This window comes from Octopus bimaculoides, chromosome 11 (genome assembly GCF_046866305.1).
Source record: "Octopus bimaculoides isolate indiv1 chromosome 11, ASM4686630v1, whole genome shotgun sequence".
NCBI lineage: Eukaryota > Metazoa > Mollusca > Cephalopoda > Octopoda > Octopodidae > Octopus > Octopus bimaculoides.
Window position 1 is genome coordinate 43,358,645 of NC_142938.1, and position 18,981 is coordinate 43,377,625.

General features: G+C 35.1%; 1 protein-coding gene across 3 annotated transcripts in view; it reads right to left on the reverse strand.

The window, feature by feature from the left end:
- Nucleotides 1-862: 862 nt before the first annotated feature.
- LOC106881588 (lysosomal proton-coupled steroid conjugate and bile acid symporter SLC46A3) overlaps nt 863-18,981 on the reverse strand; it is a 55,922-nt gene continuing 37,803 nt past the window's right edge. For 2 of the 3 annotated variants that reach the window (XM_052971753.2, XM_052971755.2), the window contains exons 2-4: nt 9,144-9,227; nt 4,904-5,060; nt 863-2,578 (exon numbers count right to left, since the gene is read on the reverse strand). In XM_052971753.2, the coding sequence (XP_052827713.1) occupies nt 2,368-2,578; nt 4,904-5,060; nt 9,144-9,227 (452 nt within the window). In that variant the 3' untranslated portion in view covers nt 863-2,367. Of the gene's footprint in view, nt 2,579-4,903; nt 5,061-9,143; nt 9,228-15,639; nt 17,030-18,981 lie in introns of those variants that run through there. The other variant, XM_089359879.1, reaches the window with a different exon arrangement.

The following is an 18,981-nucleotide window of genomic DNA, read 5'->3' on the forward strand; positions in this document are numbered from 1 at the left end:
TTTTTAAATCATAGTTTTAAAATACGGATAGTCCGAACTGCAATTTGTTTCTGTTCATAGTTTCAAAAAGATTTTCAGGCGAAACGGTGTTATTTAAGGAAGATTTAGCTGTTGTTTCTCGCGCATCCTACGACCACCTGCGACCTTACTCATTTATTTGTTACTCTGACATATATTGATGTTTTTCAGTATTTTTCTGCCCATAAACACATTCTTTTCCAAAAGTCGAACACAAGGGAGATTATCACCCAAAAGCTGTTACCCAAGAGTTGCCCCTTTGATCTCTTGTTTTCTTTGTCAAATTCTTGTGTGACTTTATCGTGAATTCCCGTAATTTTTCGTGTTTTAATCCAAAATGAAAATGAACACCATTCCCCCATGTGATCGGCCTGAAAAATTTTAAGATATTTTCTTAACATGTAACCAATGATAGCCTTGATACACAAATAAAGTGTGTGTGTGTATACATACATACATACATATGATGGGCTTCTACACAATTTTTGTTTACCATATCTTCTTACAAGACATTGGTCGGTCAGGGACTATTGGGTTCAGTCTCACTACGCAACACCTTGAACAAATATGTTCTTCGAAGTGTTGCACAGTGAGACTGAACCCAAGCCCACTTGCTTGCAAAGCGAACTGTTTAGCCACATAACCATGCCAGCACTTAATATTATTACCGCGCCGAATAAAATGTTTTGCGGTATTTTGTCCGTCTTTATATTCTGAGTTCAAATTCCGCCGAGGTCGACTTTCCCTATTATCCTTTCAGGATTGATAAAATATTACCAATTGAGTACTGGGATGGATATAATCGTGGTCTAAACATCATAAGGAATAATAACAGGATTGAAAATTATTTTATAAATAATTTATTCATTAATTATTATATAGTAAAAAGAGACAAATAAAAATTAATAGCAAAACTGAATCGATGTTATTTTAATGACAAAATTGCCATCTTTTGTATTTAATATCAGGTGAAGTTGATTGCTTTAATAAGCATACCTACCCACAAATGTTCCCTCACCCGAATTAGTTTCCTGATAACTTTCAGAAAGATACATATTATTTTCTGCAATTTTCGACAACTAGCTTTCAGATGGTGTAAATTACAATTATATTGGAATTTTATGTGAAAAAAAAAAAGTTAATTGGTGGCCATGCACAAATACAAACTAACACACAACATAATTTGTTCGAAATTACAAGGCTCATTTTCTAGATATATATGTGATATGTGTCGGTATGTATGTGTGCATGCCCACCATGTTTTTTCACATTAAATTCCAATATAATCGTAATCTATACTATCTGAAAGGTATGCGAAGAAAATTTCATTTAAAAAATTACTTACTTTTCTTAAAGTTATGAAAAGACAAAGTCAACTCGTGTGAATTATTCTAAACTCCTCTCCCCACTCCATACGAAAAATAATTTCACCACAAATTTCGATATAATAGGAATCTTCACCTTCTGAAGGATATTTGTAGATTTCATTTTAAAATTTCCGTTTTTCTGAAAGTTGTGAGGAAACAAAGTCGAAGTGGGGTACAGTTGTGTAGGTATGTCGCGTTAATGCATCTTCACTCTCAATTCAATCCCTCTTTTTATGGCTTAATTTGCTGGTTAATATAGTATTTAATTTAGAAAAAAGTTCAATAGAGTGTTGTTTTAGAATACTGATTTTAAATTAGTAGATAAATAGATGAATTTGGTATACATTTTTTCTCTTTCCTAATCCTCGCTTCTTGAAACCTGGGCTCTGCTTGCCTTTTTTTTTTGTGGTTGAGTCAGTACCAAGTTAATAGTATACGACATAAAAACTTCTGAAATAGCATGAGTTTTTCAAACAATTAATCTCAGCCTTTTTTTTCTTTTTTTTATATTTACATTATATGTCAATCGGTGTATTTTTCAAATACTTCTTGTATCCTTTACTTAGATAGTTTTTAGATGGATTTTCAAAATGATTTGTGAATAATCTAAAGCAGTCATGGGTAAACTGCGGCCCACAGGACCTTCTGAATGGCACACCAACGAAAAATTACCTTGAATCTTTTAGTAGTGCAGCCCACCTAACTATGATCCATGTCTCATGTAGCTCGCTTCTCGAAAAAGGTTGCCCATACATGAAACTAAAGGGAATGAAGCAGAGCTAACGAAGCGCAAACGATGAGATTAAATGTCTAAAACAACACATAGCCACCATATCAATATCTCAACGAAAATATAAAGTGACCTACTTCCTTTTTTGCTATAGGTGATATATTGTTTTTGTCATACTGAGTGATTTTAAAGTTCGCTGAAATAACAACAAAAATAGGTCAGCTTTGCAGACATTTAACAAACTCCTTCATCCTAATTCATATATCCTAGATTGTTTTCCCCTTTTGTAGTTTTACCATGTTTACTCTCCTTTCGTTCTTCTTCGACTTCACCGTGTTTCATTCCATTCTCATTATTGCTCTGTGAGGTACTTGGTGTGCCGTCTTTACATTCCATTTCCACTGAGTTGACAGTTACCTCATCTTGCTTTTTTTGCTCTTTCTTGATCACAAAATGAAGAGCTCTGAAAAGACATTGGAAGCTGTGCAGAATCATTCTAAAATTATACAAGTGTTCCTTAAGTATGCATTAGACTATGAAAGCATTTTAGGGAGTAAAAACAAGAGTTGTAATGTTTGTTTCCTTCCCAATAGCATTAACAGTTATCAATGACCTTTAGCAACTCCGTATTTCGTTATGCATCCATAGTACACTACAAAGTACATTAGATGCTTTTATAAGTCAATACTGTGTTCCGCTGTGTTAGTAGTGCTATTACATCACTTATTAAGGTTATTTCTACAGATTTTCTATAGAAATTATAGCCAGCACTAATTTTGCTATGACGTTTCGTATCCGAGACACCTGATGTAAACAATAATGAGGTCAAAGATGAAAAATGGGTAACAGGTGTATATGCCATATTTCAGGAGTTTTTGCTCCTTCATCACCACCCATCCAACCCATTAACCCTCCACATGCTTAAATAACCACTAAATATAGCGGTGTAACGTTATTGGATATTCCACTTTTAATTATTAAGAACATTCCTGGAAGTTGGTTCGATTTCATAGTTGTTTACATAAGGCATCTCGGATACGAAACGTCGTAACAAAATCAGTGCTGGCTATAATTGCTATAGAAAACCTGTAGAGATAACCTTAACATTAACAATGTAGCGGAATCGAAACTCCGTTGAAGAGCTGGCTTGCTGGAGCTTACTTTTTCCCACTGAATAGTGACCACCTCTCTTTCTTACCACCCTCTCAATGTCTGCTACAATAAAGTTGGTGGTATTTTTCTCTCTCGAGATTAGTCGTTGGTCTTTTGCCACAAACACCTACATACTGTCTGGTATACATTCACCATAGTTAAATAGAAAAAAAGAGATACATTGAGTTGCGTTTGTCAAATCAATAGGATGAACTAGTATTCCTGACCAATACAAAACACTCGATGACCCAGTTCACCAATCTATAAATAAATATCATAGGATTGTATAGATCACCTTTGTAAGGATGAGACACTATAAAAATAATTTATGTTCTGTTAATTTGCAGGGCTGAGCTCAATAACCCATGGATATAACAGATCAATAGGTTCAATAGAATCAATGTGTAGTGGCTTCATGCAGGCATGGCGTGGATTCGATCCTCGATCGCCAAATTTCACTTAACTCTTCAACAGCACTTTTCTCAAGGTAAAACAATAGATTTCTTGTGAGTGACAGCAGTTACATTTACCAGACGCCTTCGCTAAGCAGAATTATGTTTTTGCCACTTCACCCTTCTAACCTCTTTTATTTTACTACAAGTTAGAATGGAGATAACAGACCTCCAACAAAATCCATTGTTCTCAACAATATGTCTCTTTTTCTTACTATCTTGCGATAGTTATAAATACAAGAATTTGGTAAGCCAAAATCAGCTAGCGAGAGCAACAGTTAGTGAACTGAGACAACTAGAGTCATAGCCACAAGTAGGCAACCACTAAAGACACGGCGAGAGGGAGAAAGAAGGTTACAATCAGTCAACTATGAAACACAACCGCCCTCGACTCTATAACTCTCACTAGCTCAATTTCTTTTCTCTTACATCATTCTATAACTATCTATGGTTTACTACTACGAGAACGTGTACACATATACTGGACGAAAGTAACTCTTTTTACCTCGTATGCTTTTCCATTTACTAATTATACACACTAACCCATCGTGGTTTTGGATATATACAAAGTAACAGTAAATAAATATTTCTTTACAAATTCAATCACTGTTCTTCGTTCATCTTGCACATCTGCAACAGTAACACTTGTTACAATCGCTAACTGCCAATAACCAACATATATCATAATACAAACCGTTACATTGGTGACTTCGGTTCCACCTTAACCATTACCATTACAAATGTCTTGTCATTGATTCTAGAGGAATAGAACTTTTTAGAGATATATTTAAGAGCCAATGGTTTAGGGGACGCGCTGCTTCGCTAAAGACTCATCAAACGGTCTACAGGAAGTTTCAACTCAGTATATGAGCTATTACCCCAATTCTTTAAACACCCTGGAAAGATGAGACAGTACTTGCACTGAAAGGAGATGTTAAACTACTAGAAAATTGTGTTTGGGGAGCAGTTTCGTTTCAAAATTGAACTCACTTTTCGTAATACTTTTTCTTTCATTTTTATTGAAACACAATGTTTCTAAGTTTTTTTTTAAATTTTTATTTTCACATCTGAAATATGGCTCAAACAAAACAAAAGACCCATCTTCGACAACGCACATTACCTTTTTATTGATTTAATGGGGTGGATGTGAAAAAACAACAATATAAAAACAATTAAATACTTACAGTAAAAGTGATGCTGGAGCAACACAGCAGATGGCCACAACCACGAAGACAAATCCTTTCATCCAGAGTAAAGTGTGAGCATAAATAGAGTTTAACATCAAAGAACTGGTCATTCCACAAATAGCTTCTACTGTTCCAAGACCCGCAAAAACTGAACCTGTACATTTGGGGGAAGGAGATAAAAATGGCAGAATAAATTACTAGAGGAATCAATGAATGAAAGAATAAATGTTTCTTATAAGGGCTCAAGGCCAGAAATTTGGTAGGGGAAAGAATTCAGTTGATTATATCTATCCCAGCATTCGTTTGGCAGATACTTTATCAATCCCGAAAGGAGGAAAAGTAAAATTGCCTTGGCAAAATTTGAACTAGGAACGTAAAAAGCCGGAACAAATGCCTCAAGGCATTTTTTCTCATGTTCTAACAATTCTGCCAGTTCACCACCCTTATGAAGAAATATAGGTTTTAATTTAGGTCAGCAATTTTGAGGGGAGAGGGGGGAAATGGTCGATTACATCATCTCTAATGTATGATTGATGTTTTATTTCATTGATTCCAGAAGGATGACAGGCAAAGTTAACCTCAACTGGATTTGAGCACAGAAGGAATATATTAATGGTCTTAAAGTTTGACACAAGACCAGCAATTTTAGGGAGAGGAGAAGAGTTAGTCAATCACTTCGAATGTTCAGTTAGTACTCATTTTATTGACCTTTGTGCTCCCTCCGAAAAAATAAATGGCAAAGTCAACCTCAGCGGAATTTGAGCTCAGAACGTAAAGACGGACGAAATGCTGCCAAGTATTTTGTGTGGCATGCTAACAGCTCTGCCAGCTCACCACCTTAATTTGAAGGAATAAATAATCCTTTCTACAACAGACACAAGGCCTGAAATTATTGGGGAGAAGTGATTTGATTACAGAGACCCCAGTGCTCAACTGGTACTTATTTTATCGACCCAAAAGGATGAAAGATAAATTTGACTTCGGTGTAAGTTTAACCCAGAACATAAGAGCGGATAAAATGCTGCTAAGCATTTTGTTCGGTATATCAACAATTCCGCCAGCTTGCCACCTTCTTTGAAAGAATAAACAATTCTTTCTATTATAGCCACAAAACCTAAAATTTTAGAGAAGAGGGACAATTGATTACAACTACATAAGCACTCAACTTGTACATATATTTTAACGACCCCGAAAGGATAAAAGACAGAGTCGACCTAAGTAGAATATGAGCTCAGAACATAGAGACGGACAAAGTACTGCTAAGTATTTTATCCGGCGTACTAACAGCTCTGCCAGCTCACTGACTTAATTTGAAGGAATCTATAATACATTAAAAGTCAGCTTGACTCTTGCTTCCTTGCTTGCAATGTTACCCAGTCAAACTGGCGCATAATGGGAAAATATGAATATGAAATAAGTTTCCTCTGAAATGTAAATATGAACGGTATAAAACAAACTTCGCGTAATTTGGACAAGTGGTTGTGGAGATATTAGGAGTTTTCGAGGTATAAGTACCCAAAATGGTGCATAATGAGAAAATATTCCGAAAATAAAATATTCCTGAAAGGGAAGAAACTCTTACCTTTCAATTAGACTGACTTGACAACTAAAAATACGATTTATTTTCTACAGTAAATGTTTCTGTTTTTGCTTTTGTTAAACACAATATTTTAATCATTTAGAAATATTTGTAAGTGAATGTGATTTCAAAAATGTAAGTTGTTTGTACAGTACGTATTTATATTTTAGCTTTCTTGAAACAGACAATATTTTAATGTTTTTTAAAATTATTTTCAAGTGAAAATCATTACAAAGATTTTTTGGCATATTTAAAAAATATTTTCAAGTGAAAATGACTTTAAAAATACTGTAAATATTTTGTAAAAGGCCCGTTTGTAACCTCGGTGTGAAATAATTTTTTCCACAAGTTTTTTTTAGTGCATTCAACATATCTCACCTCCAAAGATTTGGCTGCTATTTCTAGCACGCCCTGCTACCACGTAACAGCTATTTGTGATAAAAGACCCAAAATACCTGTTACGTGGTAGCAGTGCGTGCAAGAAATAGCAGGCAAATCTTTCTTTTTCTGAGGAAAGGAACCTTTTACGTGTGATTTCAATGCCACATTCATTGAAAGCATGCAAAATAACTTGGGAAAGGTTAAAAAAAAAAAGCACGAAACAAAACTCCGTTACTGGGAAACTTAGACTTTCCCGGTGACCCAATGTGTTATGGTAGTCTAGTAAATAATAAAAGTAAGAAGTAACTCGTTTTTTTACTCCTAAATCCAGTGGTTCTTAGTGTTGTTTCATTTGGTGGTGCTCTGGGTATTAAATAAAAATAAATAAATAATTATTGACCAATAATTGTTGTAATTGATGGCCATGGAAAGTTTTGAATTGTTTTAGAGTTAAGAAGCTTATACAATAAATAAAATAAAGCAGAAAATCTATTGCTTACCTTGTTTAATAAATCACAATTGTGTGTAAGACAATCTATAGTGATTTCAAATTTTGGCACAAAGCCAGCAATTTTGGGGAGAGGGGAAAGTCGATTACATTGATTCCCCAGTACTTAACCGGTACTTATTTTATTGACCCTGAAAGGATGAAAGGCAAAGTCGTCCTCAGTGGAACTTGAACTCAAAATGTAAAGACGGATGAAATGCCACCAAGCATTTTGTCCTGTATGCTAACGATTCTGCTAGATCGCTGCCTTCTCGAGACATTGGATAACGTAGTCCATAGAATCCAACTCCGCAAAAAAAAATAAAAATAAAATGAAAAATAGATTTGAATTCTTTGGTCATAATTTTGATCTATTAGGGCTACCTGAAGTTAACAACATCGAACATGTGCAGCAGGGAGTTGAGCATATAAGTGCCATGAAGAAGTAATGTTTACAGCTAGCAACAATTAGCAATGGGGTTTTAATTGATTAGAGCAGTGGTTCCCAACCTGGGGTCCACGGACCCCTGGTGGTCCACAAAGGTAGTACACAACGGGTCTGTGAACTAAAATCAAAATTTCATATATATATATATATATATATATATATATATATACCGGAGTAAGCACATAAATGTGAAACAAAGTGGAAAATAGAGTATTCAAATACCAGAGGTAGAGTAATATGTTTTATTAAAAGCAGCAGAAATATAACAAAAAAGGTGTTACTCAGAGTTTCACATTCCCGTTCATCGGCCAGTTTTCCGATGAACAGGATTGTGAAACTCTGAGTAACAGTTTTTTGTTATATTTCTGCTGCTTTTAATAAAGTATATGTGTATATATATATATATATATATATATATATATATATATATATATATATATATATATATATATATCCACACACACATAGGAATACGCATATTAAGAGGGGTCCATGGGAAAACTCATTTAAATAAATGGATTGGGAACCACTGTAAAAAGGTTGGGAACCTCTGGACTAGAGTATTAGTTTGTATTGCTGAGTTAGAATGCTACTAATATTTATATTGGGGAGTACAGTGGTCGGTTCTAGACTGACTTGGTGAAAATTTCAGTGGTGCTCCAACAATCTAGTAGGTTTTATTATTCACTATCACTCACTTACAAGTCACATTCACATCCACCTATAGATCAATATCATATATAATCTCTTGGCTATAAGGTAAGCCAAAAATATATGGTTAAGACATTACAAATAATTACAATTAGTAGTGACTGAGAATTGTAGAGGAAATCGATCCATATTTCTGGTATTCTTTGATTATTTTCATTGCTCACACTCAGGCAGAAAACTAGGTCAACCACTACAGAATTTGTACTCAGAACATACAAGAGATAGCTAAATACCATGACTTATCTTGCTAAGTGTTCTATGGTTTGTTCCACTCTAAAGATACACACTCGTTTCTAACATAGGCAAAAAGCCCTAAATTCAGAGGTTGTATAGTTGCTCCTAGTACTTAACAACTTCTTGTTTTTCAGTGGTGTTTCAACAATCTAATAGGTTTTGTTATTCACTATCACTCACCTATAAATCATATTCCCAGTCACCTATAGACCAATATCATATATAATCTAAACCCCTTCAAGATTTGGTCTCAAAAGTTAAAGGGACATCACTAAATTCAGAAGCCATTTTGTTTAGTGCTTTACTGAATCTGGTATCCATCACCATTACAAAGAAAGCTGTTGAAAGGCTTCTTTGGCCATTTTCTTTTCTAATGGAAATAATTATCACTGTTTACCTTGTTCTGTAGCATCTGAAAGTTGTGAAACGATTGTCCGTATCATCGCAAAAGACAGCAATCCAGGAGCACCAATTAATCCGGCTGAAATTTGAGAAAAATAATTGAACCTTTTGTTTACTATTCTTTCTAATGGTACCCTATATATGCATAAATACATGCATATGTATGTACGCGTGTGTGTGGGTGTACATGTGTGTGTGTGTGTGTGTGTGCGTGCGCACGTGCATGCATATGCGTATGTGCGGGCATGTATGTTTTCTACTCTTTGTATAAGGCTAAGTCTTTTGGCAACTGGAAATAAAGTCAGACAGTTGCTGTGCTGATGACGACTATTGAGCCAGAAACACATGTCCACGACAGTGTTCTTATCTCCAGACAATAAGCTTGTCCAATTGATAATGACATTTCAGTTTTGAAGAATCCTTTACTCCTGAAATTATTTCCTCATGAGCTGTCCAGAATTGCCATTTAGTAATTATGACTCTCCTTTAGAGACAGAGATAATTTTAAAAATCAAGAATCTATGTTCTTACTGTTTATATGTATAAATGTATATATTTATCGAAAGCATGAAGTTAAAAATGTATATAATTTTATAACATGTAATATGTAATATGATATATAAATAATACAAAACCACATTAGAATATAAATCTTAGACAATAGTCATGATTCTTCTGTAATATAAGTTTTTACAAAAGAAAGACAAAGCAAAGAGAAAAAGAGTGGAATAAAAAAGAGAAAGTGGAGGGAGATAATAGAGGGAAAAAAACATCAATGCAGCACCAAGTGCTTCAATTGGTTACACACTACAAGGTTCATTGGAATCTAGTGAAGCAAGCCAACACACTCGCAACATTACTACAGGGGATGGCATAGCTAAGGCGTTGGAAAAGCCAAGCGCCTTCATGGGTATCACTTGACACCTCAGTGAGGCGAGCTGCCAATGATGACAAGAACTTCGTGGTCAGTAGCCCAGTCCCTTCAAATGTCTCAAATGCCACAGACTCGAAGAGATAGTTCACTGTCAGGTTATTTAACATACTTGTAATTGTGTGTGTGTGTGTGTGTGTGTGTGTGTGTGTGTGTGTGTGTGTCCTATCTGTAATAATGAAAGGGAAATTCTGTCTGTCCATCTGGGACCCCTGTATCTCAAGCTACATTTGCTCTACATAGACATATACCTTTTTGGAATCAGGATGATCCTGGGACTGAAAATCTGCCCTTCATTTGGTTCTAGAACATCCAGCATTGAAATCTGATTTAAAAGCATTTAGGTTGCTATTTCTAGCAGGTAAAGCTTGGCAGATTCACACCATCTTAGTGGCATTCATCAGATAATGTCAGAGATCAAGGAGGAGATAAATGACATTCACTTCGTTAATTTTACGTCGAGATAAGAACTTTGGGACAAATTGGTCAACACTTGGAATTCAACTTGGGACTGGAACAATAGAATGATTGCATTACAGAATCAATTCTCATCCGCCCTTAACCTCTGATCAAACACAACCGGGGCATATAATCATTATAGATATATTATAGTCATGCTATTTAGCTCTCATTAGTTTTTAGCTGCAGGCCCAGTTAGCCCACGGAGTGTGGCTTTTAAGCTTAGTAGCTTATAAAACTGTTGAAATCGTTCAGCTGTTTAAGCTGTTGTCTAAGGAAGGTGTGGGGTGCAGAACGAGCGGATCTTGTTCAAAACGTGGGCACCAGTTTTCATTTATGTTTTATGTAGTATTTTTGGTACCGAAAGACTTTCAAACTTCGTATACTTATCTATTTTGTGTTATAGAACAGAAAAAAATTTTTGTATTCGAATTTATTTCATGTAAAAAATTGTCTTATTTCAATAATTTCTACTAATCACTGACGTCTATTCAGTTGAAAACAGTTAGCGCTGTAACGGTGTATATCGTATTAATCCCCGTTAGTTCTGACATTTCAACCCTAACCCTAACCCTAAAACTAACCCTAACTCTAGAATCCGAACTCTAAAATTGTTACACACATAGATACGCACAGCGTAATTTATTATATAAACAATATATGCGAATAAATTACGATTAAACCGGATGAAATATGTCACAGTGAATAACATTTTTATGACCGGTTAGCAGTAACTCTATTCAGCTGAATAGACGTCAGTGATTGGTTGAAATTACAGAAATACGACAACTTTAACATGGAATAACTTGCGATGTACGTTTTTTTTGACAAGAAGACTAAGAGAAAAAGATGTTTTATATGACACATTCTACCAGTGTCCCAAGTTTCAAAGTGTTTCGTTAAGAAAATACTGGTGCCCCCCTTTTGAACTTGATCCGAACGAGCAACACTGAACTTAAATGAGAGGGGTACATACATGCATACACCCATATCATACATACATACATACATGTACGCGTGCATACACACATAAACACACGTCTACTATCTATTATTACAGAAATGGTTTTGATCAAGCTTAAAAAAAAATTCTGGGTTCCATATAGCCATCTAAAAATTCAAGGTAGTGCCCCAGCATGGGGTAAAATATATTTTGGGGTCTATACATTCGACTAAAAATTCTTAAACGAAAAAATAACCGAAAAATATACTGGTGGAGGAAGCTATAAAAATAGAACACACACGCACACACACACACACACACAAACACACACACACACACGTACACCCATTAGCTTCCTCTTCCACTTCGACACGTCAAACAGAACAAGTACAGAAGTGTTTACAGTTGACAAGATAACACGTGCTCACGGAAATTAACGAAGATAGTCGGCAACTCTGATACTGTAAACGAAAGATGGCCAAGAGTCAAGTAAGGGTAATAATTGAAATAAATACATTAAGAAAACCACGTTTAAGGCTGCCCACATTAAAATTAAGTTGCATGCAGGCTGAAATAGTGACAATTTATTTATTTACTAATTAGAAGACTGTTGCTTTTTTAAAAGGAAGTAAGCAAATCTGAAAATCGGCTATAATAATGTAGCCTTTCAGTCTCCTTGCTTTGAAGGTATGCTATTGTAGTGAAAAAAAAATTGAAGAAAAAGTTACAGAGGTTTAAATATCGAAAAAAAAAAAAAAAAAAAGGGGGTATTTTTAGCCAATAAGCGAGACAGAAATTTTCTGCGTTTAGCGGAGTGGTGTCAACTTCAAGGTCGTACCCTGTGGAATTTATAGTTTAGCGTCTGACTTGTTCATTGTTTCTAAATAAACAGAAATATCTAATAAAATCAACATGTTACATCTTTGATTGTATGTTTTATGATTTTTTTAAATTTGTTATATTAATACATTTGTCTGCATGTGTTTACTTTATGCGTACTTCAGTATTATGTATACCTAACATATATTTATGTACGAATACCTGTATCTTCTGTTTTTGCATGCAGAATTCAAAAATAATGTCAAATTATCTGTATCACCCACAGTTTCTCTGTTCCACGATATCCCTCTCAGTTCCTGTTGCATGGGCTAAATTTCAGTTAAACTGTTGAAATGTGAAGCTAACAGTTTAAGAAATACTCTTAATTAAAATATTTATGAATAGAATTAACCTAATGAAATCATACATCCAGCTATCTGAGTCAATGAGTCCCAAAAATGTATGAAATGAAAACTATGTAAAAATACTAACACACAGAAAAATACCAATACACAGAAGCACAGAAAAAATATGTAATAACACACAGAAAAATTAAAACAAAACATGCAGGTGAAATCAACATAGACAACAGCAGCACAAACTGAACCACAACACAGCGTGCGGTTGCCATGGTAACAAGCTGCGAATGCGACTGCCTGTTTATCGGCTAAAATTGCTCAAATTTCCCAAACATCAGATTCTTTAATTTACGAGATAAAGTAATTGGTTGATCGTAATCAAAATAAAGAGTTGCATCGATACACTAAAATTGAATGCAATCTGAGCAAAATTAAAGAGGGGTCATTTTGCGAATGAGAAAGACTAGATCCGAAAAAATGAACATTAAATCACTTGCTAATAGATACAAAACCGAATTACAATAAGAATGCATGAGAGAAGATTGACCATCTCGACAAGAATAATAAACCAAGAATGCTTCGGGCTGGGAAAAAGTTTTTAGCTATTTACGAGAACAGCTACAAACGGTTAATTAGATGTAATTTTGGTTAATGTTTGCAATATTTCCCGGGAACGAAAAAAAAAATGGAACTTTCAAACTTGGGACACTGGTAGAATGTATCATATAAAACATCTTTTACTCTTAGTGTTGTTGAGAAAAGTTTATATTTTTAAAGTTATTTCGTGTTAAAGTTGTCGTATTTCGGTAATTTCAACCAATCACTGACGTCTATTGAGGTGAAAACAATTACTGCTGTGGATTGTCAGCGGACACCATTTTTTCGAGTTAGGGTTAGGGTTATGAATTTTTTTTGCCAAATTTGGTGAAAATCTGTTCAATACACCGCCACAAATTTTTCACGAAATTTCGCAAAAATACTCATGACCCTAACCCAAACCGAACCCCAAAACCCTAAATCTAAAACCAGTACGAACGATGTCATAAATAACAGTACCTCCGATAGTTGTTGTTGACAAACAACGGCACTAATTTTATTCAAGGGAAAAGATCCCATTACACCGCCACAACGTGTTGTTGACAATCCACAGCAGTAATTGTTTTCACCTCAATAGACGTCAGTGATTGGTTGAAATTACCGAAATACGACAACTTTTAACATGAAATAACTTCGAATATAAAATTTTTTCTCTGTTCTATAAGACAAAATATACAAGTATACGAAGTTTTAAAGTGTTTCGGTAGAAAACACACTAAATAAAACATAAATGAAAAATGGTATCCGCCAAATCAGAAAGATCCAAAAAAATAGTGCAACGGGTGTGAAAAATGTGTATGAAACGAATTTGAAAACAAAAATGCGCGCAAAGTAACGGGGGTGGGGTAGGGAGAGGACTTTCGGAAAATTCACAAGATCCGAGTTTTTCCCTCATAACTTTTAGAAAAGTCGGGAAACTTTAATCCTATGGTACCACTCTTCTGGTTGCCCCAGTGATTGTAAATAGCACCGATATGAAGAACATTACAAAGAAAAGAAAAACAAGCTTAGGTCACTGAGGTCCACAGCATAGGTTTAAGATGGAAAATTACAGACATATACAAATAATGCACTTGAACAAATAAGATTTTATTTTTGCTGCTGGGCACGGAAAGCAACGAACTCACCGAAAAATAATTAGTGCGAAGGAAAAGAGGACGATGACTTTCGTCGTATAACGAACATGAAGGAAGGAGAGGATTTTAAGAATGTGTGACCTAGGTGAAGTTATCGGTAAGAAAGACAGGATGAGGGAAATATTGATATTGGCTAACAAGCATCAGCAAAAGAGCGTAAGAATGGTGTTGAATAGAGAAAAAGTGAGAGAGAGATAGAAAGAAAGATAATGAAAGAGGATAAGGAAGAGTAAATAGAAATGAAAGCATGTTGAATAAGAGGGGCAGAAAGAAAGATAGAGGGAAGAAAAATGTGACTGAGAATAAGAGAGAGAGAGAGAAAGGAGAAAGGAAAAGAATGAGCTAGCTAGGAGGGAAGGAAAATAATGTATTCATAGCAAGAAAGAAAAATTATTTATAGATGAGCGATAATAGGCTGTTGTGTACTCCAGAAATGAATATAGTGAAAATCAATCTGAAACATGGAAACGATTAACTGAAAAGGACAATTAAACATGGAAATCCTCTCGTCAGCCATAGAAACCAGAATCAGTATAGTTTCAGTGCGTTTAAAGTCCGGAAACTTTACTCCCATCGTGCTACTCCGTAACTGCACCAGTTATTGTAAACATCATTGAGAAGATGGACATTATAAAGAGAAAAAAATTATAATATTGAGAGCAACAACATATAAGTGAGATGCTAATTAATTTAATATGTCGATCAATATCATTTTCATCAATATATGATCGGTGAGGATAACATTGCTAAAAACAAATAATAATCAAAGGCAAGGGCTACAACCCAAAATAAAGAAATGGAAAAATATTATCTCTAAGATGAGCTTACGTTAAATTAAAATTGGAAATAGTAATCTAGTGAAGTGAATAATAGTCTGCTCTTTAATAGACATTGTGTCAGCTTTGGGCGTTGTTTCGGTATAATTCAACTTCTTCAATTAATAGGATAATAGTTATGCATATATATATAAAAGTGTACATAAGTTGGTGGCGGAAAACAACATAAAGACTGATGGAAATAATTCAAGGAAACATCCAAATGGAAAATAATGATTACATTTTTTACAAAGTACAACAGTCCTCTATTTTACGAGAAGTAACTGAGATCATAATGACCCTTATTCCTTTCTCAAATTCATAATTGAAATCGGGCTATGGTTTCAATTTTCGACGCTCTTGGTTCTTACTCTACGTTGTTTTTCTGCCACCGTTGAGAAGAATATTAATGATATTGCAATGAATAGTTACCTGCATAAAGCATCCACGCCGAAGAAGCTAAAGCTACAAATATGTTCTGGGCTATCAACGTGAAAATTGCGGTGACCCCAATCAAATCATCCGGAAGAAAGAGCTGGAAGATCTTTAAAGCAATTGTACTGACAATCGGTTGAACAATAGATATAATTCCGACGTAACGTCCACGCTTAATAGAATCAAAGCAAAACGGTGAATTGAAATGGTATAATGTTTCAATGGTCCATAGCCCATATAAACTTTGACTTAATGTTATGAAACAGATAATGCACAAAATAAATTTCACCCGTGAATATTTATTTTGGTACTTGTCAGTTTTTAAATAAAATTTCAAAACACGTCTCATACTTTTACCAAGTTTCAGATCTGACCATTTCCCCCGTGTTTTCACTGTTTCCTTCGCGAAAACTAGCAATAATAGCACGAGAACTATTTTAAATATTAAAGAGCTAACTGTCGGCCAGAAAAATCCAAAAGCACGAATAAAATAACCTGTAGCAAAGTTAACAACACCATAGAATAAATAAGACAGGTTTCCCACAATGACAAGAAAGGTTCCCCGGAGACGTCCCTTTGCAGTTAGATCTACTGTATATACGGACGCTAGAAGAGTATTAACGAAATAACCTCCAGAAATCCCTTCTAGAAAAAATCCTATAAGAAGATAACGTGTTGGCAATTTCCAGTGCATTACTGCTATGTAGACGACACATCTTGCTGCAAAACCTAACATATTATAAGCAATGACCGGTTTTCGGCCAAGAACATCGGTCCAACTGCCCAAAAGAAGTACCATAAAGGCTTGAGGAATGCCATGTATCAAACTGAAATACAGTCCCCATGTTGCTGCTTCAGACTGGATTTTCTGCTGTAATAAATAAACTGGCGATGTCTTGTTCACTGAGCATAAGGAGTTGCCTCCGTGACTGTAAGTTGAATTAATGGAGAACGTAGTATTTTCAATGTGCTCTTCGGCTAATTTGGCATAAAGATATTGATTCATTACGGGTAAGCTAAGTGCATACGATATATCTTCCAAAAAGTGAATAAAGAAAAATGAATAATGCCTCCATGTTACTTTATCGACCAAAGAATCTTGATTTTCTATCTTTGTGTTATTGTCGTGTTTTTCTTCAACAGGTGTGAGGTTATACGAATCCTTGCGTTCACCCATTATGGTTTAAGTCAAAGTAGCTGAATAAGCTTAACCGAAAGAGAAATTCTAAGTTTAGTTGTTCTGAGATCAGCACCGGTCTATTGCTGAATATTGTTGACTAGAATGAATTGATACCGATTATAAACACGAGTGGTTCCTCACATGTAAAGATAAAGCTAACAGCCGCAAAGAAATCATCATCTCGCAGATATATGGACATTACGAAATTTTTGCGTTGCTTATTCTTAGAGATAGGATTAAGATGAATTTGCAAATACTTTGGTGAAGTTGCTTGGTTACTGATCTAACATTGATTACATTGCTTGTCTGATTTCTTAATGATTTGACCCAATTATCTGATAAGAAAATATAGATTATCAGATAAGAATTATCAGTATGAACAAGGAATTCCTACATTCACTAGTTTTCAGCAAAAATAAGAGAAATTGCGCAGTATTACAGTAATAGTACAAGATTTGTCCCAGTATAACCTCAACCAATTGAATAAGTCCAAAGACACACAAGTATACACGCACCCATATAAGCACGCGCACGCGCGCACACATACACACATACATATAAGCATAGAGATACACACACACACATACATATAAGCATAGACACACATACATATAAGCATAGACACACATACATACACAGACATATAAGCATACACACACACACATGTATATTTATACATAAATGGATAAAAAGAGTGCCGTGAAATTATCGTGGAGGAGTGGAAATCTAACGTATCGGACGATGTACTTCTTCAAGGGAAGAGTTGAAAGGAAAGAAATTAATAGGAAAGAAATTAATAGGAAAGAAATTAAACTTAGGCTCTCTCATTAATTCCTCTCCTTAAACTTTGTTCGATTGTTCGATCATTGTATGTATATACATATACATACATAAACACGCACACGCACACACACACACTGATCATTATAATATGTTGTATATAACTATAAAATTATTTGGTGAATGTACAAGCCTCCATACTCTTTATTAATATTAATATTAATATATATATATAAGAATCTTGCAAAACGTATATATATATATATATATATATATATATATATATATATATATATATGCGAACTCAAAAAGGAGAAATGGTGACGAATGGAAAAAACAGAGGACTCCTTTTATTTAAAACGCGTCGCACGGTCGAACACACAAAATAATATATCAAAGATGATATACAAATATGTTATACTACGATAACATAAATAGCCAGTAATGAGACGATAAAAGATAACAAACACAACCGTATAAAATGAATAACAGAAATATTTATTGTAGCATTAAATATGTATGTGTATGTGAGAGTGTGAATGCGACATATAAGAACATAATCAAAGACAGGCCGTCGTACAAAGAAAAGTGTGTATGTGAGTGATACATGTATGTGTATGTGAGATATTACAGCAGATAGAAAGAGAGTCAGTAACCGTGAGCCTTTATACTAGTTCTTAGAGTACACATTAGTATGAGTCTGTATGTGAAAGAAGTGAGGCGTATGTTTGGCAGAGCTTATCACTAGTTGTGTTTTAGCTTCGATGCCAGGGCAGATTCTTCGTTATACAGATGTTCGTCGCTGGCTGAAATTCTCTTGTCTGTTTATTCATCGTGGTGAATATGAATCACCTAACAGAATCGAAGAGAGAGATGTGCCGCGGTGGTTTAGTTTGGTGTACATAGAAAGTCGTGTAGACGCTGGTGGAGATGGATGCTGGTTAGTAGTAATCGTAGAATCGTGTTGCTCATGGCGATGATGCTGGTTAGTAGTCGTAGACTCGTGTTGCTGATGTGGCGGCGTCGTTGGTGGTCATCGTTGGACGAAGCTGTTGATGTGTCGCTGGCTGCTGCTGCTGCTGCTGCTGCTGCTGCTGCTGTCGTGTGGTACACGGAACAGATCTCAAAGAGAAACTGAACCGAGATAAATTTCCTGGGTATGAGTTGATCTATTTATAGCGTTCAGGGGGCTCCAAGACCGTAGTAGAAAAACACTATCACGTGACCTTATTAAGGGCTGTGATTGGTCAGTTTGCGTTCTGGCGGGAACGGTTCGAAGAAGTTGCCGATTCGAATAATGATCAGTCACGTGATGACAAGGTTGATGTTTTCCGCTACGCCCACGCTCATTTATATTTAAATGAGAAGAATGGCGATAG